The sequence below is a fragment of the Halichoerus grypus genome, chromosome 11, assembly GCF_964656455.1.
Source record: "Halichoerus grypus chromosome 11, mHalGry1.hap1.1, whole genome shotgun sequence".
Lineage (NCBI taxonomy): Eukaryota > Metazoa > Chordata > Mammalia > Carnivora > Phocidae > Halichoerus > Halichoerus grypus.
In genome coordinates, this window is record NC_135722.1 from 456,071 (window position 1) to 484,013 (window position 27,943).

A 27,943-nucleotide genomic window follows, 5' to 3' on the forward strand; every position below is an offset into this window, starting at 1 on the left:
AGTCGGATGCTTAACGACTGAGCCAGCCAGGTGCCCCATGAGGGTTCTGTCTCAAAGAGGAGGGGGAGAGTAAGCTGCCCCCACCCCAGGATGGAGCCGGTCCAACGGGGGGGTGGGGGTGGGGAGTGGAACTCTCCTTGCAGGGGGACTGGCACTTGCTTTTTGAGCATTTTCAGGTTTGGGTGCAGATCCCTTCGGCTGAGGCTGATGTGCTCCCCCCACCCCAGAGAAGCAGGGAAGCAGGGACACAGCCAAGAGCTGAGAAGTGCCCCCTTCCCGCCACGTTCTGCTGCAGCAGCAGAGAAACCCACTCAAGGTGCGCTATGAGGGTGCCCAGTGGGGGACGGTGCATCATGGGGCCAGGGTCACAGCCCACCATGCTCACCATGGCCTCTGCCCCGGGCATGCGCCCAGACTTCTCGGAATTCGTCCCCCTGAGAGGTGGTGGCAGAGGCAAGAAGACGAAATGCAGGGACTCAGGTACTTGTTAGATTCAGTAAAAGAAAACCCAAATAAAGCAGCTTAGTCCGCAGAGCTCAAGGAGCACAGAGGCAGAGCGGGTTTCTGGGGAGCAGGGCCCCTGCTGGGCTCCCTGAGAGCTGCCGGCTGGGGGTCTGTCCCTGAACCTAGGGCCCGGCCCTCCCTGACCCAGGGACGCAGCCCAAGGGGGAAGCAGCCGCCCCTAGGAGCCAGAGCAGCACCCCTGTGACCCCCATGCTCACGCCCCCTTCCTATCACAACTCTGGCCGCCCCCTCAGCTCGTTCTAGAGCCAGCGTCCCAAAAGCCAAGTCTCCAGGGTGCTCCAGACTTGGAAGAACTTTCTGGAAGTAGGAATCAGGGAGGGTGCAGGGCTGGGGGTATTCTTCCACACCCACGGAGGTGTGAACGTGCACAGCTCACAGAAACGGCACTTTGAGGCGAGCATCAGGATCAAGTGATGTCTGTAGAAGGGTCTTGGCGCCTGGTGGCTGGGCTGGCCCGCCACCGCACACAGCCCGTCGTTCCATCTGGGGCGGGTCTTCACCTCTGCCCCTGCGCAGTGGAGCCTCCGAGCCTCAGGAGTGCGAAGAAAACAGGGTGACGGCAGGCCAAGGGTTCCAGGGCCACAGGGGCATTTCTGGAAACCCACAGAAGCTTCCAGAACGTAGGTGACTGTTCCTCAGGTACCACTCTTGGTCAGCAGGGAAGGCAGGTCCTGTTTCCAGGCCAGCCAAGCCTGACACCCAAATGCACTGGCGATGAGTACCCCAGGCGCTGGCCCCTGTCTCACCCTCTCTGCCCTCTGCCCCTCAGTGCAGGCGGGGGACGCAAGGCTGGCCTCAGCTCTGAGCGGTCAGCGTTCTCGGGGTATAACCTTGTGCTGGAGAGGAGAGGAAGGAAACTGAGCAAGTTCAGGGCCGTGTCACTTCAGAGACTGGTGCCTGGGGCAGTGTCGCCCCGCGCTCGGGCCTCTGCCGCGGCTCGTCCACCAGCGGCCACAGGGAGAAGGCTACGGGCCCGCCTCGCCGCTGCCCCTCTGCGGGTCTGCACGCTTGGGCGTTGCGAACTCCAAACCGCACGGTCAGGAGAAACAAAACTGAGGCCCACCCACCTCCTGGGCATCTGGGGAGCTGGAGTCACCCGTCCCGGTGGGGCAGGGAAGTCAACTTTATTGACAGACACATGTTATGTACACGTGTGTTACTGCACACGTCACACCCGTGGGTAAGACCGGATGCTCACGAGCCAGGGGATAAAAAAGAGCACCGTGAGAAGGCGCCAAGGGCCCGGGGCCTGCGTCCACCAGCTGCTGCCTCGACCTCCCTCAGGGCTTCTGGGTGGCAGGAGCTCATTTCCAAGGGCGCAGGTCACTTAAAGTCTGTTAACAACTTGACCAGCAAGTGTTTTCACCTTCTCCTCAACGTCCCCCAAAGTGCCCGACCCGCGGCAGCCCCGCAGCACCGTGGAGGGGGGACCCGGGGACCCTCACACGGTGACTTTCTCCATCACACTGTCAGTGACGTGGACTTCATCCGCCTGGACAGTGACAGCTGCCGACTGACCGCACAGATGCTGGTGGTCCTTCCAGTCCTGAAAGGAGAGCACACCCCACGTTACCACGAGGGGCCACCTCACTGTGCAGTGGGGAGCAGGGCCTGGGGCAGGGGACGCCCAACCCTCTGGCCGTCTCTGCTCTCAGCCCACACTTGCCCACCCTCACGTTTAAGGGACCAGCTCACATGGCAAACCACCAGGACGAGCCTTAAACACACCAAGACCCGGAAGCATGTCTACATTCTGACCCCTCCTGCCTTTCAGAGATACGCACAAAAGAAATATCGTCTATGCAAGGAAATATTTATATCTGATGTTGTTGCCCACAATATAACTTGCAATCCCAAAGGTAAAAAAAACTGGAGCCAGCCACTTGTCCACAGAAGGGTTTGGTGGCTGTGGCTCACGGGAAGACTGGGGACAGGGTGGGTGCGTTGGGCGAGATGCCGGCTCCTCCCCATCCCCCATTAGGGGACAGATGCTGCTATCAGCCTGTTTGCAGGTGGAAACGGAGCTGAGCTCCAGCGAGGCTGGAGCCCGTGTCCAGGGCTGTGGAGCTGCCTCTCAGCCCGGACCGGAGATCTGCAGGAGGGTGGGCAGCCAGGGCCAACGAGGGCTGTGTTAGTCAAAACAGAGTAACCCCTGGACAGGAGATCAGCATTTGATTTGACATGAATGAATATAAACACACACTCCGTGGAAACAAACACACCCAAACACTAACGGATGGGTTCCAGGATGGCAGAACTCCAGCTGATTATCTTTGTGCTGTCCTATGTTTTCCAAATTTTCTACAATAAGTGTGCCCTATTTTTACAATAAAATAGTAACATTTGAAATCATTATATCAAAAAAATGAAAGTTTAACTTGAAATTACCTACAATAAACTTTGTAAATCTACACAGTATGTGAACCCTCACAGGCTGGCTTCAGGTCCACAGCATCTCATACCCCACATGACAGTTAACTCAACAGGGGTCATGGCGGCAAACGGGACAGCGGGAATCATAAGCGTTTTAAGAGAAAACAGGAGACTGGCAAAAGTTCTGAGACCCAACACCCACAATGTGATCTCTGTTAAAAACGTTTGCCCTGCAAACAGCACTAATGAGAAAGTAAACGGACAAGTCACAGGCTGGGAGGAAATGTTTGGAGTCACGAATCCGATGAAGGACCCGTGTCCAGCATGTACACAGAGCCCTCCATGCTCAGCAAGAGAAACCACCCAAGTCACACCTGGACAAAATATTTGAACAGACATTTCCCCCAAAAAGATGCACACCCGTCCACCGAGTGCGGGAGAGGACGCACGGCCGCCCACCGAGCCCGCCCGGGAGAGGATGCACGGCCGCCCACTAACATGGGAGAGGATCCTCAGTATCACTGGTCACTAGCAGAGTGCGGATTAACACGCGCTGGGGCGCCGCCGGGCGAGGGCCTGGACAGCCGCGGTCCGCTGCACCGCCCCAAGTGCGGGAAGGGAAAATGCGCAGGTGCTTGGGAAAGTAGTTGGGATCTGTCTCAGCAAAATTAAACACAAATTTATAGACGACCCAGCAAGCCCGCACCACCGTATCCAGCTAGACATATGGAAACATGACCACCCGAGAAGATGCACTAGAGCACGCCCAAACCTGCAACGACTCGTGCCGTCAGCTCAGGAACAGGGAAGCAAAAGGAGCGAAGCAGTGACGCACGCACCTTGCAATGAATGAGCTGGGGAAACACGGAGCCGAGAAGCCAGATGCCGAGACCACACAGCACAGGACTCCAGGTACTGAGCTGCCCACAGAAGGCAAGTAGATTTGTGGGGGGCCAAGGCGTCTTTCTGGGGTGATGGGCAGTTCTAAAACGGAATTGTGCTGTTTGCACAAGTATGATGTACATTTTGAAAAACCCCTGAATTGTGCCCTGAAAACGGGCAAATGCTGTGGTGTGGCTGTTACATCTCCGTGAAGGTGCACCCCGCATGTGGGGTGCAGGAAGGACGCAGTCTGAGGGCTAAAATCCACAACGGTCCCACCCCGGTCCACCCGGCAGCACCAACCCCCTTCCACCTGCTTTTGGGGGCACAGAGAATTAGAGGGGGCCTTCCGGCTGGACTGCAGGTCCTGAGATCAGCATTTATGCCAGACTAGGAAGGGCTCAGGCTTCGGTCTCCTCCCTCACATCCTGTCCAGAGTTCATTTTGGGTCCAACATGAGAAGTACGGTTTTCGAAATTAATTTTATATCAATTTACATAAATAAAAGCAGAGCATGTTTTTATCAACACGACACAGGACACAGTTAACACAATCCATGGAAAAGGAGAATCTCTGTCAACAAGATCATACCTCAAATCTAACCTCCCAGTTCACAGAGGTCCCAAGACTCCAGTTCACATTCAGACAAAATCTGACCTAAAAGGATTCCATTGAGACAGAAACCCACGGATCCTCCTGTGCGGGCTCCCACCCGGAGCCGCGCCCCCTCCCGGCCCCCGCCCGTCTGGGCTCCTGCTCAGCCCTGGGCACAGGCCGCTGCCCGAAGTACCCACAGACAACCTGGTGCCCTTTTCCTCAGCACAGAAGCCTGCTGACAGCACTCAGGGAAACGCAGACTGCTGGTCCCGTCTCCCAAAGCCCTAGCAGCGGACGGACAGACGGGCCAGGGGCCAAGAGAGAACCTGGAAGGCAGGTGGTGCCCCCCAGACGCAGCTACAGGCCACCAAGCCCTTGGGGGCAAAATGCACGGAAACACTGTCCCGGGTGGTGGCAGCTCTCCGGGGGTCGGCGGGTGTGAGAACTCGCGCCTTCCTCCCGCGCTGCCGCCTCCCCACGAAGCCCTGGGCACCTGCAGACCCCACCCACCCCCGCCCGCCGCCTCCCCACGAAGCCCTGGGCACCTGCAGACCCCACCCACCCCCGCCCGCCGCCTCCCCACGAAGCCCTGGGCACCTGCAGACCCCACCCACCCCCGCCCGCCGCCTCCCCACGAAGCCCTGGGCACCTGCAGACCCCACCCACCCCCGCCCGCCGCCTCCCCACGAAGCCCTCGGGCACCTGCAGACCCCACCCACCGCCGCGCGGCACCGGCTACACCCGCTACAGAATCAGAGCGGGGCCGGTGCTCAGCACGCACACGTGCACTGCGCCGCGGGAAGGCGGCATGTCCGTGCACGCGGCCCTCTTCCCCGTGCTGAGCCAAGCCCCCCGCAGACAGAATGACCCCGGGGGCCGCTCTGAGTCCGCGCGGGAAGGGCAGGGACACCCGACCCTGCGACCGCGACGCTAGGAGTGCGGGCGAGCCCCGGACGCAGAGACAGGGGCAGGGCCCCCCGGCTCCGAGTGCCCGGGCTGGGAGCGCGCGCTGTGACGGCCTCGGGGCGGGGAACCCCTCGGGTGGCTTCTTCGGGACTTTTGTGGAGCCTGCGGACCCGGGGAGGAGGCCGCCGCCCGGGCGAACAGACTGCGGCTGTGGCGGGGGCAGGCGGGCTGGGCCTTAGGAAGGAGCCGGTGCAGCCTCTCGGAGCGAGGAGTGGGCGGGGCGGCAGAGGGCGCAGGGGGCGGGGCGGACCGCAGGGGGCGGGGCCGCAGGGGCGGGGCGGGGCCGCAGGGGGCGGGGCGGGCCGCAGGGGCGGGGCGGCGGGGGACGCACCTTGCGCTGGCAGAAGGTCGAGCAGTAGTTCACTTTGTGGCAGCCGGTGCACTCGCTCAGGGCCTCCCGGCCGCAGTTGACACAGGACTGCTGCAAGAAGGACACAGGCCGGTCAGTGTCGTGGGGACGCCTCCCGCCAGTCAGCCCTGTGACACGTGTCCCCACCCCCGGTGACGCCCAGACGCACCTTCCCATCACCCCCACAGCCAGCCTCTCTCTACCTAAGACGGTCTGCACTCCTCGCCCGCGAGAGATACAGACACGGCAACGTGGGGCCTTTTCCAAAGTCCGAGGAATTTCATTCGTGCCAAGTAAGCAGGGAAGCCCAACCCAGGAGCGATCGAGTTCTCCGGCACTGATAACATTTCCCGCGCGCCTGGAGCTTTTCCTCTGAGCCAACTGAGGACTTCACACAGGTAAGTGACCTGTCCACGGGCGGTCGTAGTGGTGTGGCCAGTGCGGGTGCCCTGCAGCCGTGGGCTCTCCTGCCAACTCTCTGGCCCAGGCCGGGGCACCGGGTCTGTGCAGGCCAGAGAGCACGAGAACGTCCCAACGTCACTGACGGCAGGCCAGGGCCTGTGCGCGCAGGTCAGTGGGTCGGGGTGAGCGGCACCCACGAAAGTCAGACGCGCCTCTTTACACACGGAGCCCCCACTCTGCGTGGGTGAGCAGACCACAGCTAGCCTCTTGCAGAGTTTGTTCTGAACTTCAGCTTCCTTCCTCACAAGACGTTATATTTACCACGTGTAACGTCTTTCCACTCATAAAACCGCCCGCAATGTGTACTCGCTCACTTCCAGAAATATGAGCGTTAGCTGGAATCCGAGGTGCTCATTTAGTTTGCCCCCTGCCTCTACTTTATAAGGCAAAATACATAAAGGAAAGAAAGAAGAGACAGTCTATAACCTCATACAGAAATTTCTTCAGGGAAAGCAAAGGCTTCCCAGGGTTCACGGCACCCTGAGTGGAAGCAGAGGTGCGGCTGGGTGTGGGGCCCTCGAAGAGAAGAGGCTCCGTGGGAGGGTGCCTGTGCTCACGGAGTGCACACCCGGGGGGCCTGCCTCACTGCCCTCGGGAGAGGCTGCATGCGGGAGAAGGCAGGGGGGCTCCAGTCCTCTCGCGGGACGTCTGTCCCTGCCAACAAGAGAGCACGCGCTCATCTGGACCTTCCAGGTGTGCACTCCAAGCGCCTAGCAGTGTCGGTAGGAGACTGAACTGAATCAAAATGTCACAGTGAACAGATGGAAAGGGGACGGCTTCTCTAGCACTCGTGAGTGCTCTCAGCTCCTCAGCCTTCCCAAAGCACACTGTGGGAAAATTATTTTTTAACCAGAAATCACATTGTGGCTGGCACTTGAGTCCGACACCTCAGCTTCAGGTACAGAGACAGACGAACACGTACAGAAACACCGAGCACGCTCTGTACATGTGGTTGTGAGTACACGGCTCCGTCTGTCCGCTCACGGACCCAGAAGCTACGACGGCCCCCGGAACTTGGTTCCCCAGACCGTCCTCCAGTGAAGGAACCAGGGCTCCTGGAGGAAAGGCTGATTCCAGGGCTGGGGCAGGAGACGCCCAGCTAGGTCTGGGGGGCGTCTAGCGCCAGAATGCACACGGAGGGGAGGATGCCAAAGGGACCCAGGAGCCAAGCAAGAGCTCCCAATGGGCAGAGGTGCAAAAATGTGAGCAAAATAAGGATCACAGGTCTAGGGTACAACCCAGAGTACAAAACACATGTAAATGAGCTCCTCCCAATATGAACAAACAAATGGATAGAAAACAAATCTCTGGTGCAGAAGAATTCCAAAAATACACCAGGATTCTGCACCCACCCTCCCTGTGCCCCCCAGGAGGGGGACGGGACTCACCCCCTCCCCAGGCTGTACTAGCACAGTAACTCCGTGTGCAAAGGGGAAAGTCATTTTTATGGAGAAACCTCTGAGCCTACATACTGCCTATGACCTGCCCCCCAAAAGCCTATGCTAACCCTTTGGGTATTGGGGCCCTTTGGGGTTAGATCAGGTCCTTAGGGTGGGGCCCCTGAGGGACTGGTGCCCTGAAGACACCAGAGAGCACTCTGTGCCCCAATGTGAGCACAAGGTGAGAATGTGGGAGCCTGCAGCCTGGAAGAGGCCCCTCCGGGACCTGACCCTGCGAGCCTGCAGGCGCCCTGATTCAACCCCAGCCCAGATGACTGTCTGGGCTCCACTGCCCGCGTGTATCCCTCTTCCGTTGGCGCACTTCTGTGCCTTGCTATGCTTAGCTCTTAAAACCAAGGACGAGGCTAAGGAACGGTGAAGCGGCCGATGCTGGCCGGGGAGAAGTGTCAGCCAGGAGCCCGTGGCCATGGGCCCAGGACGAGGCCACAGGCTGGCGTCTGCTGGACACTATGCCCTTGACAGGGAAGGGCATCTACTCTTCTGCCCTGTTTGTTTAAGCTCTGCTGAGCTAATTACACGAATGCAAATGACTCATGATGAAAACTGCAAAAATCTGAATCACCTCAGCTGGGCTAAATTCAAATAAAATGTCAAAGCAGGCAGTCCTAGGCCTTCCCTCCCTCTGCTGCAAACAGCTGCATTCTCACTCAGGGAGCCCACCTCTTCCTGACTCCTGCGGCCTTCACTGGTTGTGTCTTGTCCCCTGACCCCCCAGTACTCCTGGGGAGATACTTTGGGAGGGGTTCTACCAGGATCTTCCCAAACAGCCAGCAGTGTTTGTTTTTCCAACCCTGAATGTGTTCCCACGTTGCAGTCACACTGAAGGGCCCCTTGTGATGGCACGGAAACTTGTGTTCTCTGTGGGTGGGAACTCCGGGAAGGAAGATCTGTTTCACACTGGCCCATGTCAAACACTCCTGTCATGGCAAGTCCCACAACAAAGAGACACTTAGCGGTCTCCCCACGTAAAGCCTAGATGGCCCACAGCCCCGCCTGCCCCTCCTCCCACCTCACGGAACTCTGCCCCCTACCGTGGGCCACTCTTGTGGCTGGGACATGTGCTCTGGGCCTCCCCATCCACACACTGCTTGAGTGGGGGCCTTCCCGCCCTTCTGAGCCCCTCCAGGCCCCATAAGGTCCCCAAGAACAGGCTCTCCACGGGGTCATGCAGATGCGAGGCCCCCTTACTTCACAAGAGCCCAGCGTCCAGGCATGGCCATCACAGGGCCACAGAGGTCAGACCTGTCATCCCCCGTGTGTGGAACTGGGCTCTGCGAGCACACGTGACGTCACCAGGCTACCCACAGGGCAGGGCTCCATGAGTTCGGGCTGCGCGGTGCCTCCACCTGGCCTCCCCCATCGGGCGCTCAGCTCTCCACAAAATTATCTAAGAATGGCACGTCCAGGGGCACCTGGGTGGCTCAGTGCTTAAGCGCCTGCCTTCGGCTCAGGTCATGATCCCAGGGTCCTGGGATCGAGCCCCACATCGGGCTCCCTACTCCATGGGAAGCCTGCTTCTCCCTCTCCCACTCCCCCTGCTAGTGTTCCCTCTCTCGCTGTGTCTCTCTCTCTCAAATAAATAAATTCTTTAAAAAAAAAAAAGAATGACATGTCCTGTCTATGGCTCGAGAGAAAGGACAGACACGCCCATCACAGGTCCAGCCGATTTCGCAGGTGCAGGACACTGACAGATGACAGATGCGCTCAGTGGGGAAGATGCAGGCCCAGACGTGGCCCTCCCATTAAATCGCTTAACATTTTTCCACCCGACGGGATTTTAAGGGTAAAGGTATTTCGTGTCCATTTCTTTCTTAAAAATACATAAAATTACAAATAAAATCCAAAGTCCTGCCTTGTGGGGTGGCGACCTCACTAATTCAGCCACAGGCAAGAGACCGGCCCCTGTGTCATGAACTTTTCGTAACAGGAATTCGGTTTCTGGATCCTTTGAGTGTGACCCGAGAACGCGAATGCTCTTACATGTGAGAAATAAAACACTCGGCGGCCCCCACGCCAAGCTCTACGCCCCTGAACGTTACCGCGACCCCTGGCGCGGCAGAAGCTACCTCTGCTGTGTCTCCATGTGCTTTCACGTCTGTCCCACTTGTCACTGGAGAATTCTTACTAAGAGGAGGAAATACATCTACGTCACCTACAAATTCTACTCTGTGAAAGAAAAGCCCACATAAATTAGTGATGAGGGACGCCTGGGTGGCTCAGTCGGTTAAACATCTGCCTTCGGCTCAGGTCATGAACTCAGGGTCCTGTGATCGAGCACCGTGTCAGGGCTCCTTGCTTGTTGGGAAGCCTGCTTCTCCCTCTCCCTCTGCCTGCCACTCCCTCTGCTTTGCTCTCTCTCTGTCAAATAAATAAATAAAATCTTTAAAAAAAAAAAAAATTAGGATGAAAAATCTAAAACTAGAACACTTCCTCTGCTCATTTCCTTGCCAGCATGAAGCTGAGATTTCTGTCTGGCTGGTGCCACCCGAACCGGTCTGACAGGAGCTCTGTGTTCACAGGGAGGGGGTCCCAGCACCCCCAGCCAGGGGGGAGTGCGCAGAGCACAGGGTGACCCCAAACACTAGGTCTCCGTGGCACAGAACCGTCCTGTGCCAACTAGCAAGGGTGGGGTGCCAACCAGGTCCTTGGCTGGGGGCCCACAATTCAGTGACCATTCTAAGTAAGAACACAAATGTCTGTTTTCCAGTCTATGCTTCTGCGTACAATTTGAATTAGCAAAACGCAGACATTCCTTCCTTCTCATTCCCCAGACACTGCCTGGGCAGCTGTGGAGAGACATGCTCTCCTTCCCAGAAGGATGTTGCTGGACAGATGGAAGGACCAGCCGTGGAGCTGGCAGCTACCCCGTGTGTGGCCTGGGCCCCAGGACCCGGGCGAGGATGCCACAACTTTTCTTCACAGCTCAGATTCCCTCCTCACCCTTTAAAATGATCCCCCAGATCCATTTTAACTCTGCAGGAAAGATACCAGCCACACCCATTCAGCCATCTGAGCAGCTCCTGCATCCTTAAGACGAGCCCCAGGGAACGACCATAACTTTAATCTTCTACAATCACACTGACTTTTTAAAAGTCCCTTTTTTTTTTTTTTTTTTAAGTAGGCTCCATGCCCAGCGTGGAGCCGAACACAGGGCTTGAACTCATGACCCTGAGATCAAGACCTGAGCTGAGATCAAGAGTCAGATGCTTAACTGACTGAGCCACCCAGGTGCCCCTAAAAGTACTTTTTCTAAGCAAACACAAATACCCTATTTAAGAATGGGCATAGGGCCTGCAGAGACATGGGTCTATCGTAGACACGCTGGTGGTCAAGCAGCTAGGCATCATCGAGCTGCTGAGGAGATGCATAGCACAGAGAGATACCCCCTCACACCCCCCGGGTGGCCGAAGCCTCACCATCTGCAGGACAATACCAAGACTTCAACAGACGGGAAGGAGCACACAGAGAAACGGGTCATTAAAAATAGTTACAAAAATAGTTATAAAAACAGTGACTGAAAATCTTCCAAACTGAATCAAAACCAACATGAAGACCTGAGCTTAACATGTTAACCGGGCCTCTTTACTTTCCATATACTGTTGCCTTGAAGGGTCTCCCTGGGGCCCTGGGGACACGGGAGGGTCTGCCCCAACTCGGCTGAGTCAGCTCCTGGACACACTGAACCTCTTGCCAGGAGGAGCGCCTTTCAACAGTGAGCCCTCTTCTCCAGAGCCCACATCCCCACCTCCTCCTCCACGGGCTTGCTCACACCACTGTGTCCCTGCCCAACTGAGCCGGGGTCAGGCCCCAACAACCCTGAACCCACTGACCAACCCTGAGCCTGCTCCCCCGGCCGTGTCCGTTCCTTCCCACAGAAGCCACTTGCTCACATCTCTCCCTCACTCCCTCGGCCTCCCAACCCACCCAGGTGCTTCCCCGCATGGCTGTCTGGTCCGGCGTGCCTCCTGTTTCTAGGGAGCTGGGAGTGCTCACGTCTTCATCACGATGACCATCCCACCTCTGCATGTCTGACCACACCTCACAAAAACAAATGCCAGTGCTCTGAACACATCAGCACGCGTAGGCAGTTCACAGCCACATGCCAAACACCAAAGACAAAGACAAGTTCCGGAAGCAGCCAGGGAGGGAGACCCGTTTGTGTAAGAGATCAAGGATCCCGCTGCAGGACGCAGGGGTGGCATCTTCAAAGAGCTGGAGACGACAGACATCGAAAGCACTCCAACTGTGCTTCAGAAGGAAAGGGGGCATGGTGGCGGCCCCGGATACACGAGGCACACCGAGCGCCAAGAAATGCGGAGGCGCAGGGCCCAGCGGCGCGAGAGCACCCCCAGCGCTAACCAGAAGGCTCCGCGCATGCAGAGCGCACGCCGGCGCGTGAAAGCAGTCTCAGGAAGTGTCCGAGCATCACTACAGAGCCTCTGACGGGAACGGGATTCGGTCTGAAACCACTGATGCTAAGAAATCTAGAAAATTCTCAAACATTTGAGAACCTAGCAGTCACTATCTTTGGGTAAAGAGATTTAAGATTTTTTTTCGGGCTTTTCTCTTTTCTATAAAATTCATTGATTATGTATTAATTTAAAATTATAGTTTTTTTTAGTTTTTTTTAGTTTCTTATTTTTTTAGATTTTTTATTTATTTATTTGAGAGAGAGAAGGAGATAGAGACAGAGAGAGCATGAGAGCGGGGAGGGTCAGAAGGAGAAGCAGACTTCCTGCTGAGCAGGGAGCCCGATGCGGGACTCGATCCCGGGACTCCAGGATCATGACCTGAGCTGAAGGCAGTCGCTTAACCAACTGAGCCACCCAGGCACCCTAAAATTATAGTTTTTTAAAAACTATTTTAAACGTATCTGCTTCTTCAGAAGAACCAACATTTTTCCTCCTTGGGAAAAAAATCATACGTTAAGGAATCATTTAAAAAATTATGAACCCATGGGGCGCCTGGGTGGCTCAGTCGTTAAGCGTCTGCCTTCAGCTCAGGTCATGATCCCAGGGTCCTGGGATCGAGCCCCGCATCGGGCTCCCTGCTCAGTGGGGAGTCTGCTTCTCCCTCTGCCACTCCCAGGGCTCATGCGTGCTCTCTCTCACTCTCTCTCTGACAAATAAGTAAATAAAGTCTTCAAAAAAAAAAAAAAAAAACAAACTAAGAACCTGAAAAGCTCTTCTTTCCTCTGATCTATAAAAAGTAGAAATAAACAAACAGAAATTTTCACACACAGATTTTGTAAAAAAAAAATCAATCTGACTTTTGTTTACAAATCAAAGTCCTGGGGCGCCTGGGTGGCTCAGTTGTTAAGCGTCTGCCTTCGGCTCAGGTCATGATCTCAGGGTCCTGGGGTTAAGCCCCATGTCGGGCTCCCTGCTCAGCGGGAAGCCTGCTTCTCCCTGTCCTTCTGCCCTTCTCCCGGCTTGTGTATGCTCTCTCTCACTCTCTCTGTCCAATAAATAAATAAAGTATTTTAAAAAACAAAACAACCACACGGCTGGCATGCTCCCAGCCTCCACCCCAACCCTGTGCATCCAAGCCCACTAGCAGAGCTGCTCCACACTCCTCGGACCTCACTCCACTGCGCACAGACCGCCCCTGCAAGTGCACGCCAGGGGGAGCCGCTCCGGCAGGTTGGGGTTGGGCCACCTGTGCCCGCGGTTGAGGGAAGACTGGCCCTTGGCAACGTAAAGGCCCTGGAGAAAAGCCAAAGGGGTTGAGCCTTCTCTGTGCTGCAGTGACCAGCTGCCGTGGGAAAGCGCTCTGTCCCAAGGCTCTGTGAACCCTGACACCACGCTTGGGATCCTACTTCTGAAGAACACCCTGGAAGCTGGAAGGGAAATGCCCACAATGGCACTCAAGGGGCCAGGGAGGCGGTCTCCGTGGGGCACCGAGATGCAGGTGGAGGGGCTGGGATGGGAAAGGGGGTGGTAACGGGGAAGACGCACATCTGCCCACCAGCTGCCTCAAAGACAGCCCAAAGGAGGCCTCTCCAAACTCAACAGGGCCCAAGACACATTTTCATCGTATGCCAATAGTCTAAAAAAAGTATATGCAATGTCCGTGACAGGTGAGCGTCCAAAAACAAGTGTCCACAGGCTGGTGTGGAACATCTTTTCCCTTTTGAGATAAACCAATCCTATTTACAAGAGCACAAACACCTGAGCAGTAAGAGCGTTCAACATTCTATGAGAAAAGCTTAATTTGTAAACGATTCTCCAGTCTTGCTCTTCCAGAAAGGTGGGGAATGTAAGCCGGGGTAGACACCGCACGGCGGGCTCCGGAGCCGGCAGAAGGCATGGGTCGGGCAGCCACAGACCGGGGCTTTCTGCTCAGCCTGACGTTACCTCTTTCCGCTCTGTCTCCGCCTGGACTCTGGCCTGGGCCGCGGCGGCTTCTCGGTAGGAGCTGGCCTGCTTGGCTTGCTCGAACAGCGTCTTCAGCTGCTGTGCCGTATTGAGCAAGGAGTTGACCATCTCTTCCAGGTACAGCCAGCTCCGCGGTTCTGACATTTCCAGCCCGTTGACCACCGTGGGAGACACAGCTTTGGTGGGGGTGGAGGGTGGGACTGCCAGGGCCGGCAGAGAGGTCAACACTAGAACGGTTGGAAAGCAAAATAAAACAAGAAATCATTAAATTTCCTCCATTAAAACTTATCAAATGTTGGAAAGTGTGGGGGCAAGTGACCCCAGGCATAAATACCACAAGACCTCCCCCTAACACGCTAGAAGGTGGGGAGACATTCCTACATTCACAGCGCCGCACTTCAACGTCCCTCGTGCCGCCGCCACCTGCAAGCACGTGCGGAGACCCAACCCTGTGCGTACGGGCCGGAAGCCAGATGCACAGACAGAGACCACGACAAAGTGTGCCCTGCGCAGGTGGCCATGAAGCATCAGATGGCGTGGGACGAGGACAGCCTGAGGCAGTGACTCCGGGTACCCCGCGTGAACTCATGAGATGGAAGCATGAGGGCGCCCTGGCTCCGTCTCTGCTCATGTCGAGTCCTCCCTGACGTCTGTGGCCACACATGGGGTCCTGATTAGGGGTCACAGGCGTCAGGCTTCTCATGGAGGGAGGACAACATTACAAAGATGGAAAGGAGGAAACTGGGAGGAACCTGTGGTTTGGATGGGAACTGGACCCTCAACACACATGCCAGAGCCGGGACACCCGTGTACGCGCGTCCCACCTCTGTCCTCTGGGAGGGCCTGTGGGCAGGGACACCCCCAGAGCAGTGAGCACCCCGGCCTTCCAGGACAAAAGCCCCTGATGCGCCCCACGTGGGAGATGTGGGCAGGGAGGCAGGGGGAGGGCATAATGAAGCAAGTGCTCGCCAACAAGAAGTTTGCGTGTCTGCAGCGCTAGGATGAGTTTCCGTGTTGCCGCATCGTCTGTAAAGGCTAAAATGTACAAACACAGCCACCCGCCAGCTGGGATCATGAAGCTCCCTTGAAAAAAAAGCGTACTGAGACAGCAGTGTGTGGTTAAGTGAGACATGGAACCAAAATGCACGCGTGGCACATCATCATTAGGTCTTGGAGCGGGAGCGATGGCAACACTGGTCCTTCCACGTTTCACGGACACTGAGTGCTCCGTGCCAGCCCCGGAGACGCCGGCCCGGACACAGGGAGCACGCACCCTCACGGGCAAGATGGACCAAGAGCACGGCCTCCCTTTGCCAAGTCCCGGCAGTAGCGTGGGCCTCCATGTGGGCCGTCTGCCGCCACACGGTGCGTGGACGACCGGGTGGGCCGAGCTCCAGTGGAAGCGCGTTCACAGACACGGGCAGCACATCGGACTTCGCCAGCCCCCAGTCTAGCGTCTCAACAGGACAAACGCAAACAAAACCTACTCCACTTAGAAATTCTGTCCTAATGAGCAACGCTGAGGATACCAGCCTGCAAGTGCGGGAACTCTCTCAAACCAACCTATTTTGGGATGAGATGTTGGCAACGCGGCTTCTGGAAACGGTGCGATCTGACAGCTGTCCTGGTAGCCTGGGTAGTGGGGCTCCGGGTGGCCGACTCTGCACGGGGGCTGCACACCCGCCTCTTGTACTGTCGGGGACACAAGGGACAAGACAGCCTGCTGACCCGGCTGTGGCTGCAGATGCGACATCTCCCAGCGTCTGCAGCTGCACCACCCCCGGGGTGAGTCGGGATGGCAGAGATGCTGGAACCGGGGCATACCGGGCGACGTTAGTCTCAGCCACGTCTCTCCACCTTCTGGCCGTGGCTCCTGGAGCACCTACCAGCGCACCGTGGTCCCAGGGGCTTGTGCGCGTGGCTGCTGGAGAGCAGGAGTCGGCGGACCGGAAGCACTTCCTGTCACACCGATCGACCCGCACCCCTGCAGGCCTGCCCGGCGCCCTCCCGCGCCCACCAATCTGAAGCCCCTGCTCCAGGCTGCCGCCACCGCGCCCCAGGTCAATAGAGGTGATAGGTGCCGCCCGCCCACGGGGTGCTGAGGACAACTCACCCGTGGCTCCCGCGAAGACATCGCCCTGGGCCGGGCTCTCTGAAATGACGGCGGTAGCCTCCACGGTGGATGCCCGGTCAAAGGTCAGCGCGCCCGAGGTAGTGATCTGTCCTGAGGGGGTCACGGTGACTGGAAAAGCAGAAGCGCTGTTTACCACCCAGCTCTCCCACAGCGCAGGCCGAAGCCTGGACACGGCACGTGCCCCAGGTGCCTCTGCAAGGGCCGGAAGAGACCAGGGACCCTCAGCGCCTCGGAGGGGACCCAGGGCTGAGGCACGGGCGGCGGGCTCTCCGCAACACCCTGCTCACATCCGACCTGGCAACAGAGGCAGGAACGGCCTCCTCAGAAAACAAACCCAAAAGCGTGAGCCCGCAGCCCTTGTGCTCCCGTCGCCTGGGGCCGCCCGAGTCCCCCTGCCCTGCCGCACTGCCAGGCCGCCTCGGCGGGCACCCGGCACAGGCGCTAACCGCTGATGCGCTGTCCCAGGACCGCCTCGCCCCACTCTGACTCCCTGCTGCCCGGTCCGAGCTTCAAACACAGACCTTCCCTCCGCCCTCCCGTCTGCGAGACCACGGGGTGGGCCCTTCACGCGCCGGGCAAGTGCCCGAGGCTGCAAAGACCAAAACCCAAGAACCTTCACTGGGAAGGTGCCCACACGGACGCCCCCTCCGAGGAGGAGGAGCCGCTCCGGGTTCATTTCGTTAGAAAATATGTGTGGGCACCCGCGAAGGGGTCTACGGAGACGAGGGAGCCCCCCGAGGGTGTCCCCCACGCGGACAGCAAGGCAAGCCGCGGGGGCCGGAGGTCGGAGGGGCCGCGCTCCGTCCCACTCAACTCACAGGCGGTGGCCGCTGTGGCGGGCAGCAGCGTGATGTTCTTGGGGGGCTCCTTCTTCACGGGGGTTGTGGGCAGCTCGTTCTCCTTCTTGCGCCTTTTGTAGGGGACGAAGAGCCTGACCGGACCGCTCTGTGGGGAGAGGCACAGTGAGGGCAGGACGGAGCTGCCCCACACTCCACTGCTGACGCAGCGGCCCGCTCGTCTCCCTCCCGCGCCGGGGCCACAGCGAGGCTCGCCAAGGTGGGAAGCTGCAAAGACTGACCTCGCCTCAGGCCCCAAATTCCTCACAATGACAGAAAAGATACTTTTTAAAAGAATACGTGAATAACACTGTTTGAACACAAAAAAAAGTATCATCAACATATGGGATTTTCAGGAACTGCAAGGAGACAGAAAGCAAAGGGGAATGAGTTAAGGAGAAAGGAGAGCCCCCTGCCCCAAACAAGAGAACATTCCCCAGAAAGGAGGAGGCCCTGTGGTCACCAACTACGGGGAAACCTCAACACACCAGCAGCCACAGAAGGGACGGGGACCAGCACGGAGCAGATCTGGGCGGGGCGGGGGGACTGACAGCTGCAGACCCTGAGGGCCGGGCCATCTTGCTGGCCGTCACCGTGCTCGGGGGGCGTGAGACCCTCGGGAACCGGCGCAGGCTCACTGCTGCGGGCCCCTCCACTCAGTTTTTCACTTGGGTGTACTGTTTTTCAGTTTTAGAATTTCCACTTGGTTCTTTTTTTTTAATTCCTGTCTCGTTATGGAGTCTCCGTCTGCGGAAACACGGCCATCCTCCCTCCCACTCCGCACGGAGCACACGTGGAGGCCGGATGCCCAGCGGCTGTTTCTGCAGTAAGTGCGGTCACAGGGGGCCCTGACTTGAGGGGTCCGAGCGCTCGCTCCCTCTGCCGCATGAGGGCACAGCACCACTGCCTGCCGCCGGGGGTCTCGCCTGTGAGAATCCAATTTCTGGGGTCGAAGGCCACCCCCCCGCCCCTTCTGGCCCGGCCGTGGTGTTCTGCAGTGGACACCTGAGCCACTGAGACATCATCCATGGATTCTTCAGACGGTTCCGTGAACATAGACAGGGGACCGGGAGGCCTCTGTCCAAGTGACGTCTCGGCCGTGTCTGCAGTGCGTTTTCTCCCGTGTGGCTCGCACTTTCCATCTGTGTGTCTTACACCTTTTTGTTGAAAACTGGACATTTTAGGTGACGTACTTGAGCAACACTGAGACTGACTCCTTCTCTGCAGGGCTTCCTGCTGCCGCTCATGGGCTTAGTGACCTGGCTACACCGCGGCAGAGTCCCACCAGACGGAGTCCCACCGGGCAGAGTCTCACTGGGCGGAGTCCCACCCTGCAGAGTCCCACCCTGCAGAGTCCTACCGGGCGGAGTCCCACCGGGCAGAGTCTCACTGGGTGGAGTCCCACCGGGCGGAGTCCACCAGGGGGGAGCCCCACCCTGCAGAGTCTCACTGGGCGAAGTCCCACTAATGGAGTCTCACTGGGCGGAGTCCCACCCTGCAGAGTCTCACTGGGCGGAGTCCCACCAATGGAGTCTCACCGGCCGGAGTCCCACCCTGCAGAGTCCCACCAATGGAATCTCACCAGCCAGAGTCCCACCCTGCGGAGTCTCACCGGGCAGAGTCCGACCAATGGAGTCTCACTGGGCACAGTCCCACTCTGCAGAGTCCCACCAGGCGGAGTCCCACCGGGGGAGTCTCACCCTGCAGTCTCACTGGGCAGAGTCCCACTAATGGAGTCTCACTGGCCGGAGTCCCACCCTGCAGAGTCTCACTGGGCGGAGTCCCACCAATGGAGTCTCACTGGGCAGAGTCCCACCGGCGGACTCCCACAGGGCGGAGTCCCACCCAGGGAGTCCCACCCTGCAGAGTCTCACTGGGCGGAGTCCCACCAGTGGAGTCTCACTGGGCAGAGTCCCACCGGCTGGAGTCCCACCAGGGGAGTCCCACCCTGCAGAGTCTCACTGGGCAGAGTCCCACCGGCTGGAGTCCCACCAGGGGAGTCCCACCCTGCAGAGCCACCCTGCAGAGTCTCACCGGGCAGAGTCCCACCAGTGGAGTCACACCGGCCAGAGTCACACCAGGAGAGTCCCACCCTGCAGTCTCACCCGGCAGAGTCCCACCGGCCGGAGTCCCACCCCGCAGAGTCCCACCGGCCGGAGTCCCACGGAAGGATGCTGCCCTGCTTCCAGCAGCCTGCTCCACCAGTGCCCGGGGCATAACTGCTCCACTGTCTGATCCCAACTGCATTAGGGCTCCTTCATGGGGAGTTTTCGAGACAAACCTTTGAGGTCTGTTCCTATCCCAGGACTCTTGTGAGCTGCGGTTTTCCCTGGTTCTCTGGTTTGGCCTGTTGCCCTCAGGCTCTGCCGGCCTCCCCTTCAGGGCTCACATCCATACAGCACTGCTTCGGAGCCGGGGGCAGGAATGGTCCTCATGTCTGTCTGAGCGGCAGCCCTGCTTTAGCGGCAGAGCTCTGGACAGGGGCAGAGCTCTGGTCTCGGTCTTTCTCCCGTGGCATGGAGCTCCACACTAGGAGCGAGCTAGGGTGAGGACGCTGAGGCACAGTTCTCCTACCCTGCCACTCCCGGGTGGAGCCTCTGCCCACTGAGAGAGGCTGGGTGCAGGAAGGCAGCTCCGATCTCTCGGTCACACTTGCCCAGAATTTAGTTTCTGCCACTCAGAGCCAGGGCTGGGCATGCCGGTCCCGGTGCTGAAGGGAGAGGGAGTGGGGCTCCCTTCACAGGGAGCTGGAGGGAAGCAGGAGTGAGCAGGTGCACGGGGCTCTTCATACTAAGGTCCCTGCAGTGGAAGCCAGAGTGTTAGAATTTGCAAGTTCGATTCACCAAGTTTTAGTTTATGGATTGTGCCTTTGGTTTCACGTCTGAGAAACCCTAGGCCATGAAGTTCTCCCCTGTTTTCTTCCACGAATGTTAGTTTTATGTTTTGGATAAACCTGGATCTGTGATCCATTTTGAAGTCACTTGTATATAAAGCGCCAGGTTGAGGCCAAGGTGCGTCTCTAGGCCCACGGCCGTCCGGCGGTGCTAGCAACTCGCGCGTGAGCACACACGGAGCCTCTCGCTTCACCGACACCGTACATCTTCATGACAGCAGCCGTGGAACGGGGCTTAATCAGCATGTGCTGGGACTCCTCCAATTTTAGTCATTTTCTCAAAATTGCTTTGGTTGTCCTATTTCCTTTGCCTTTCTGTATACATTTTAAAGTCAGCTTGTTTAAAGCTCCACAGAACCCGCTGGGATTTGGATAGGAACCGCGTGAAGCCTACAGAACACTGTGGGAAGAACCGGTGCTCTCTGCACTGCCCTCCACCCCACGGGCTTGGCGCATCTGTCCCAGGTCTTCCCCAGTTCCTCTCTACAGCACTTTCTAGTTTTTTGTACACGGATTCGGTACATGTTCTGTTAGATTTACATGTATTTTAGTGTTTTGGAGTAACTGCGAATAATTCAAATACTCTAAACTTCCAGATGGAATGAATTCCCTCTTACTGCTCTTTTTCTCCCTACAAGATCCCCGAGAATCTTACTACTAGTTTCTCCAGGCGAATTTTAAAGTCATTTAATTTTCACAAAAATATCCCATTGTTGATTCCACTAGAATCACATTTAGTCTATACATGAACTAGACAATTTAAGAATATTTAGTTTTTCCACCCGAGAACATGATTAAATTAAATGTTCATATCTTCTAATTACTAACCAGATGAGTAGTCAAAATAAAATCAGGAAATCTCATTAAGCAGCTTCTAAAATTTGAAAATATTTTTAAATAGAATTCAGTGCTCAGGAAGGTTGAATACTGGGATAGTCACACGTTACAAATCAGTCTCACGTTTTTGAAAGCTGTATGGCAACATACGTTAAAGTCAATGAAAAATAGTTATTCTTTTCAAAACTGTTCAGGGTTTAGGATAAAGAAATATTTCAAAAGATATTAAAAGCTCCTTATAAATAATTTCAGTGTAGTATTCTTATGAAATAACGTTAAAAATGTAGACTATAAAACAGCACATATATACTTCTTATAACCATGAAAAGAAAGTGTGTGTCTGGTCTTGGGGTTAAAATGTCCAGACAGGCCCCCTTCCGTGTGCTGTGACCGGCGTGCAGGGCCAGCCTCGTGCGTCACCTGAGGCATGAGAGTGACAGCTGAAAAGCAGAATTTGAGTGAGAAACCGGTAACAAGCCCTAGCTAAGCTGCAGGTGCCCTCGAGCTGCGTGCACGGCAGAAGGACAGGACAGGGCACGCGAGCAGGGAGCTGAGGGTGGGACGCTTCTGTGGGTACACAGAGCCGCTGAGCGAGCCTGGCGACTGGTCACTTCCTGGACACTCACCAAGGTCATGTCGTCACAGCACGCGGCACAGGTGCAAGATGCAGCATGAGGGTTTAGGATCCCGTCCTGAAATGCAGAGAGTCCCATGGTGCGTGAGAAAGCCAGCCTTCCGTGTGAACCATCGACGCTAGAGGAGGGCAACTAGCTCTGCCACTGATCTGCCACTCACACAGTCCAAACCCTGTCGCTTCCAGAAACTGATCTCTCCCCCACACTTCCGTACAAGGCCATTATCGGTGGCAGGATCCACAGCTTCCCCTCCAGGAGGTGAAAAGATTCTACGGACGTTATTTCTTGATCAACACCCAAAGCACTACACTGCAAAGAGCAGTTAGAAGCCCTCTTCTCGTACGATGAGTAAACTGAGGCAGAGGGAAGTTAGGCTTTTGAAGGGGGCACGCGCCTCAGTCGGAGCTCCCGTGTCGCCTCATGCACGCCTGACAATACCATCACTGTCCTCCTGTGTGAAACACCAGCAAAACAAGGCTGGTGCCTGGCCCAGGGCCACACCTCCAGGCGGCACAGGACCCACAGCCCGTCTGCCTGACTGCGTTCGGCGGCCCCGCCACAGGGCACAGCGGCCAGGGGGGCCCACAGCCTAAGCCTGGGGAGCCACTCATGCTGCATCTTCAAGCTTCCTGCTAAGACACAGGCACCTGAATGAGGCACTGCAGCGGCCTGCCCGCGTAGCGGATGCTTCTCTTCCAGTCCTTACTGCTGGCTCTTCCTGCCATGGCTTCAAACTCGGTTGGGCTGTACCAGCTCTCCCCCTGCTTAATGCACCGGCCCCGGCCGCCTACAGGGACACACGGGACCAGCAGTGAGGGCATGCCCGCCCACAGCACCCCGCTGGCTGACAGTGGCCAGGTCCCCCTCCTCTCCTTCCCCACCTCCTACCTGGCTCCTCCCCAGGTGCTCCACAAACACCAGAGCCCCCGCCTGGGCCTGCGTGATCTCACCCTTTCCCATGGACAGCCCCCACCACGAAATCACACTTGCAGGCCACGCCTGCCTACTTTATCTGTCTGCTCACCGGCCACGGGCACCAAAAGCCCAACATGGTCTCATGTGGAGCTCGTGACATCTGCCCCACTCCCAGAATGGGGGTGGGTCCCCATCGCTACGGGTCCCCAAGCTGACCCGGGAACGTAGGGAGCGCATTCCAGGCCTGCCTCTCCCCGCACTCTCCCTCCTCCACGGATCACTATGTCTTCTCAATGTGCCCCCACCACGCCCCAAACCTGTCCTGGCCTCAGCTCTAGTGCCCAGGGGCCGTGAGCCCAGCCTGCTTCACTTGGCCCGGGCCCGGCGCAGCCGCCAGGGGCAGGGCGTGTGTGCATCCCGGCAGCGGGGGCCCGCCCGCCTCACCTGAGCCCAGCCGGCTCTTGAACAGCGTGCCACTGATGTTCCGGCAGCGCACGGGCAGCTCGCTGTCGTACACGGAGGGGTCCCAGTTGTATTTGGTCCCACCTCTTTCTTGGCCGGGAGCCGCAGGACTTGGAGGACACTGAGGGCCTTGAGCAAAGGAAGCATTTTGAAAATAAGAGACGCAGGACACTCCCAGCATAACTGGAAAAATACAAGCACCTCCTGGACTCTCACGGCTACCACCCCAACACAGCAGCCCCGTCCCCTTCCGCTCTGGGCAGCTCCTCCTCGGCCTGGAAAAGCCCACTTTCTCTCCTCAGACGATAATATTCCTATTCCAAGTTTACCACAAAACTAAATGAGCCAATTCCAGAGTGAACCCCGCGAGCGCTCGGACGCGTTCTGCTCCGGAAAGCCTGGGGCAGGAACGGGCAGCACCTGGAGTAAGGGGAGCAGCTGGCCCCTTCAGCCCGGCCGTCTCCACGATGCTCCCGTCCGTGTGCACGACAATCAGCGTGGCCTTCTCGGTGTTCAGGCTGTCCCCGATCTGCAGCGCCGTCCTGCCAGACTGGAAGAAAGAACGTCCCCTAAGTCGTCTCAGACAACAGCTGCAGGGCCTGTCGCCTGATCCTTGCTCACCATCACCAACAAGGGCACCGACCGGGATTCCGGGGCCTCTTTCAAAGACGCCCCTAAAACACCTAAACACGGAGCCAAGAACAAGAAAGACAATGCTCTGGGAGGCCCTGAGCAAATGCTCACAATCGCCTGCCACAGGGAAAAAATAACCACGTCCCACAAATACACCCTGGAAACAGGAAGTACCCTCACGTCTACCTGAGCAGCCTCTGCAAGTTCACAGGTTTCTAGGGAGGGTTCTGACAGACAAGTCCACAGTCACCGCCGGGGTCTGGGGCAGGATTCCCTTTTCATGCCCGTGCCCCATGCACAGCTCTACCGATGGCCACCAGACACCAGGACCTCCCCAACCACGCTGCTCACACACCTGTCCACGGTGGCCAGGGGCTACCATGACAGCACCTACTTCCTCTGGGCCAGCCTGGCCTCACCCTTCAAGCTGCCCTGCTTGCCGGGAGAGCCAGATGCCCCTCTCCCATCCCTGCTGGCCCTAGGCGCACACCTCACGGGGCTCTGGCAAACAAACTCTCAAGGCTTTTCCCAGACAGCCCTGGGGTAGATGACACTCACTCCAAGCGGCCTGTTCAAACCAACATCCTGGGGTGCTCTGATGCTTTCATGGTGAGAATAGAACCCACGAAGACAAAGTGAAAAGACCTCTCCTGGGGAAGGGAGTACCAGCTCATTGTGGAGTCTAGGGACCTCCACCCCACAAGCATACACACACACACACACACACACACACACACACGTGCACATACACCCAGGTCCTGGGCTCATACACCTGGAGAGTCATTGCCTCAGTAAGCGTGTCAACACCGCTCATGTCTGAATCACTGAACACAAGCAACTCTACTGGAAAAAGGGAACGTTCTGTGTTCATTTACAAATCACAAAACTAGGGGTGCCTGGGTGGCTCAGATGGTTAAGCGTCTGCCTTCGGCTCAGGTCATGGTCCCAGGGTCCTGGGATCGAGTCCCGCGTCGGGCTCCCTGCCCTGTGGGAAGCCTGCTTCTCCCTCTCCCACTCCCCCTGCTTGTGTTCCCTCTCTCGCTGTGTCTCTCTCTGTCAGATAAATAAATAATATCTTAAAAAAAAAAAAAGATTAAAAAAAAAATCACAAAACTATTTCCTCATTAAGGCCAACGAGAATACCCAGACATTTGAGACCCGGATCACACTAAGTCTGCAGGTCTTCCTGTCCTCAGAGCCCACTGCCAGCACTGAACCCAGGAGGCTGCACCCCAGCTCCCTGACCCTCTGGCTCCAGTCCTTTCTAGAAAAGAAGACAAACCAGAATCTGCTAGGAAGGAGAGACCAGTTGGAAGCATGAAGCTGTCACCTGGCTATCAGCTCATATGCATTCTGACACCCTAAGAAATAAAGCAAGTTTCTGAAATCTGTAGTCTGCTATTATAATTAAGAGCGCGAGTTTTCTGTTTGTTGCCAGGCCAACGACAGTAACTTTGCTTCCAGGGATATAGTGTCCCAGGTGTGTGATCAAGGCTAGAGAGAAACCGTAACTAAGAGCTGTGGCAAAGCTCCAGGAGAGTCCTCCATTGTGCGGTCATCTGGCCAGGACCCGCAGACAGGAGCACAGCCTGAGGGCAGAGCACAGCCACGCCCCTCAGGGCACCCAGGGAACCCAGAGCAGGCCTCTGGGACAGCCAGGCTTAGGGAAGATGCCCTCTGGGTTCTGGGGAAAAGCGCTCGTAGGGCAGCTTACCAGAACGTGTCCCGAGAGGGAGGCGGCATTCGCCACGGACGTGGTGAAGACGTTGTCTGCGGAGGCGCCCACGTTGGCCACGGTCACCGTGGTCACCTCTGCAACACAGGAGCCTGATTCAGCATACCCCCTCCCACTTGGGCCCCAAACCGCATCTCTCCATCAGTTATCTGCACTTCCAACCAAGGGACTCTCAACGTTTGTACACTAAGTGCTCACTCAATACTTCTAGACCACAGGCTAGGTGATCTGGGTCTTAGAAAAAGAGAGAGGAAAGGCTCTCCGGGCATTAGAGCCTTTTTCATTCGCAGTGAAAACCCGCCCCGCCACGCTCCCACTGAGCCGCCCCTGGGCTTCTTGCTCCCTTTTAGGAGAAAACCACACACCAAGGCTCCGCGCATCCTGTGATCATCCTGTGATCAGACACCCGCCGTGTCACCGACACACAGTTCCCTCCCTTCCCGGCCCCCCTCTCCAGGTCAGCACAGGGCAGGCTCAGGTCCCTTCATCGTCCTCTTCCCCGCCTCCCCCTCTCCTGCTCACTGCCCGCTGCAGAGGCTTTCCCTTCCCTCTCCAGGGCTGGGTCACACAGCGCTCTAGAATGGCCCATGCCTGGGGCAGCCTCTGGCACACGGGAAGTGCCCCAGAAACACTGGCTGAAAGAGTCCTCCATATTCCACGAAGCCAGCGCCCCCCACACTCCACTGAAACACCTGTCCCCCGTCTGCATCCTCCCCTAGGCCACACCCCAGGAGTGCCAAGGAGATCCCTGCCTGAACACACTGGACTCGGCCAAGTAGCTGTCTGCCCAGAGGAGGTGGCCTCAGAAGGGCAACACGTCCCGCTGAGTTACTTCCACCTGGAAATTACCTGACCTCAGGAACTTATAACAGAAAAGTTGTAATGCTTTCAAGTATGCAAAAGCACAACTATAAAATTTTGCAGGAAAAACAACTCATTTCTCTGAGGCTGTGATGAATGGTATCACATTTCTTTTCTGCATCCAGAAAAAACATTATGCAAAAAGCACAAAAAACTGAAGAAAAACTTCATGGTCCAAAATCCCAACATTAAACCAGTTTGGCGAAAAGAACAAAGGCTCTAACAGCCACAAAGCCTTCTTCCCTCAATCGTGAGGACCCCAGGCAGACCACCGACCAGCAGCACTGGGGCAAGGAGGACCTGGCCTGCACCTGAGGGCCGGATGAACACCTGGAGTGACCAGGACCACGAGGACCAAGGAGGCTGCTGCCCAGTCCCCAAACCTGGGAGCTCCTTAGGGGAAAGTGCCTGACAACGCCATGATGACGCTCTGCCAGGGTCCCACGCACAACTCTGAGTCCTCGGAGGCCTCCAGGGCCACTGGGGAGCTCCCAGTTAGGACGGGGCACAACACCTGGGAAAGTCTCTACCATCTTTGGGTTGGCAGTCTGGGGAGACAGACAGGGACCGACCAGGAAGGCAATCTGAGGAGTCAAAGCACGATGGTGACCTGTGCTCCCAAAGGTCACAGGGCCTCCCAAGCTGGGTGAGCAGTCTTGCTCCCTGGCTCTCAGGTCACCCCTGAACTAACCCTCAGGATTCCAGGCGACCAGACACACCCACCCTCAGGCTCCTCCGGGGCAGGATCCATGTCCGATCCCCACTCCCCTCATTCCCCCAGCCCCCAGGGTCACCAGCGCCAGGGAGAGACAGAGAAGAGGACAGGCAGGGCAAGAGGCAGGTACTGGGAAGGTTCTGGAAGGAGTGCAGAGTGCTTCACGCGGGCGTGGGCAGGCACAAGGTTAAAGAGGCCTGGGAAGCAGGTTCGGGGAAGTGTGCACACCGGGCAGGGCCAGGCTGGTGACATGGGCAGGCGTGCAGGAATGTCAGGGCACACGAGGTAGGTGCGAGGCATGCGGGAGGCCTGTGTTCGGGGGAGCAGAGGCAGGCTGGTCGCCGGGGCGCGCGCAGGGCAGGTGTGTGTGGGAGGCAGGGCGTGCGGGGCAGGTGCGCACAGGTGCACGGGCCGGGCGCGGGGCAGGTGCGCACAGGTGCGCCGCAGGTGCGCGGGAACCGCGGGCGGGCGGCACTTGCCTGCGAAGGCTGCGGCCGCCGCGGCCTCGTCGGGGCCCGGCAGGGCCTCGGCGCCCATGTCCATGTGCCCGGGCTCGGCGGCCATCACCGCCACGGCCGTCACCCGCCGCGTCTCGCGCTCTGCCTCCGAGTCCCCGTCCTCCTCCGAGTCCTCGTCCCTGCTGAGCACCGGCTCCTCCGCCTCGCCTCCCGCCGCGGCCGCGGCCGCCGCCGCCACAGCGGCCGCGGCCGCCACCGCCGCCGCCTCGGCCAGGCCCAGCTGCTTGGCGGCCGAGTCCGAGTCCTCCATCCGGACTCCGCCGAGCCCGCCCGAAGGCGCCGGCCGGGGCCGCCCGAAGGCCGGGACGGAGCCCGAAGCGCGCCGCGCGAGCAGGGCCGCCCGAGCCGAGCCGAGGCGAGCCGAGGCCGCCCGAAGCTGCCAGCCGAGCCGAGCCGAGCCGAGCCTGCCCGAAGCCGCCCGCCCCGCCGAGCCGAGGCCGCCCGAACAAGGGCCGAACCGGCACGAAGCGGCCTAGTCGAGCCCTGCCGACGGCCAAGAGTCCGGAACCGAGGAGGGCCGAAGCGGCCCGAAGTGCGGAGCCGAGTCGGTCCGAATTGGCCCGAAGGGGCACGAGGGCTTCCGAGCGGCTCTGCGCTACCCCGACTCAGAGCCTAAGAGGGCTGCGCCACCCGTCGTCCCCCGCAACAGGGTCGCCGACTGCGGGGCCGGATCTCGCCGATCTCCGACGCAGTGCGGCCGGGCCCAGAGAACCTCTCGCCGCAGGCTCCGCCCGCCCCCGCCGCGAGCGGGAGCCGAGTCCGTCCGAGGCGGAGCCGA

At 58.0% G+C, this 27,943-nt stretch overlaps 1 protein-coding gene across 8 annotated transcripts; it reads right to left on the reverse strand.

The window, feature by feature from the left end:
- Positions 1–467: 467 nt before the first annotated feature.
- DEAF1 (DEAF1 transcription factor) lies at positions 468–27,639 on the reverse strand. 8 transcript variants are annotated; one of them, XM_078057569.1, is made up of 14 exons: positions 27,127–27,639; positions 25,051–25,148; positions 23,124–23,253; positions 22,686–22,832; positions 21,974–22,113; positions 21,318–21,383; positions 16,944–17,070; positions 16,105–16,233; positions 15,816–15,915; positions 15,555–15,683; positions 13,971–14,218; positions 5,675–5,761; positions 3,738–3,818; positions 3,377–3,552 (listed from the first exon to the last, which is right to left on the reverse strand). In XM_078057569.1, the coding sequence occupies exons 1-14, from the start codon at positions 27,413–27,415 to the stop codon at positions 3,392–3,394; spliced, it is 1,932 nt and encodes a 643-aa protein (XP_077913695.1). In that variant the 5' UTR covers positions 27,416–27,639; the 3' UTR covers positions 3,377–3,391. The 8 variants fall into 8 exon arrangements, with proteins under 8 accessions (XP_077913699.1, XP_077913698.1, XP_077913700.1 ...); XM_078057568.1 differs by having other exon boundaries at positions 5,675–5,764; XM_078057573.1 differs by lacking the exons at positions 3,377–3,552; positions 3,738–3,818 and adding an exon at positions 468–2,071.
- Between the last annotated feature and the right edge of the window lie 304 nt (positions 27,640–27,943).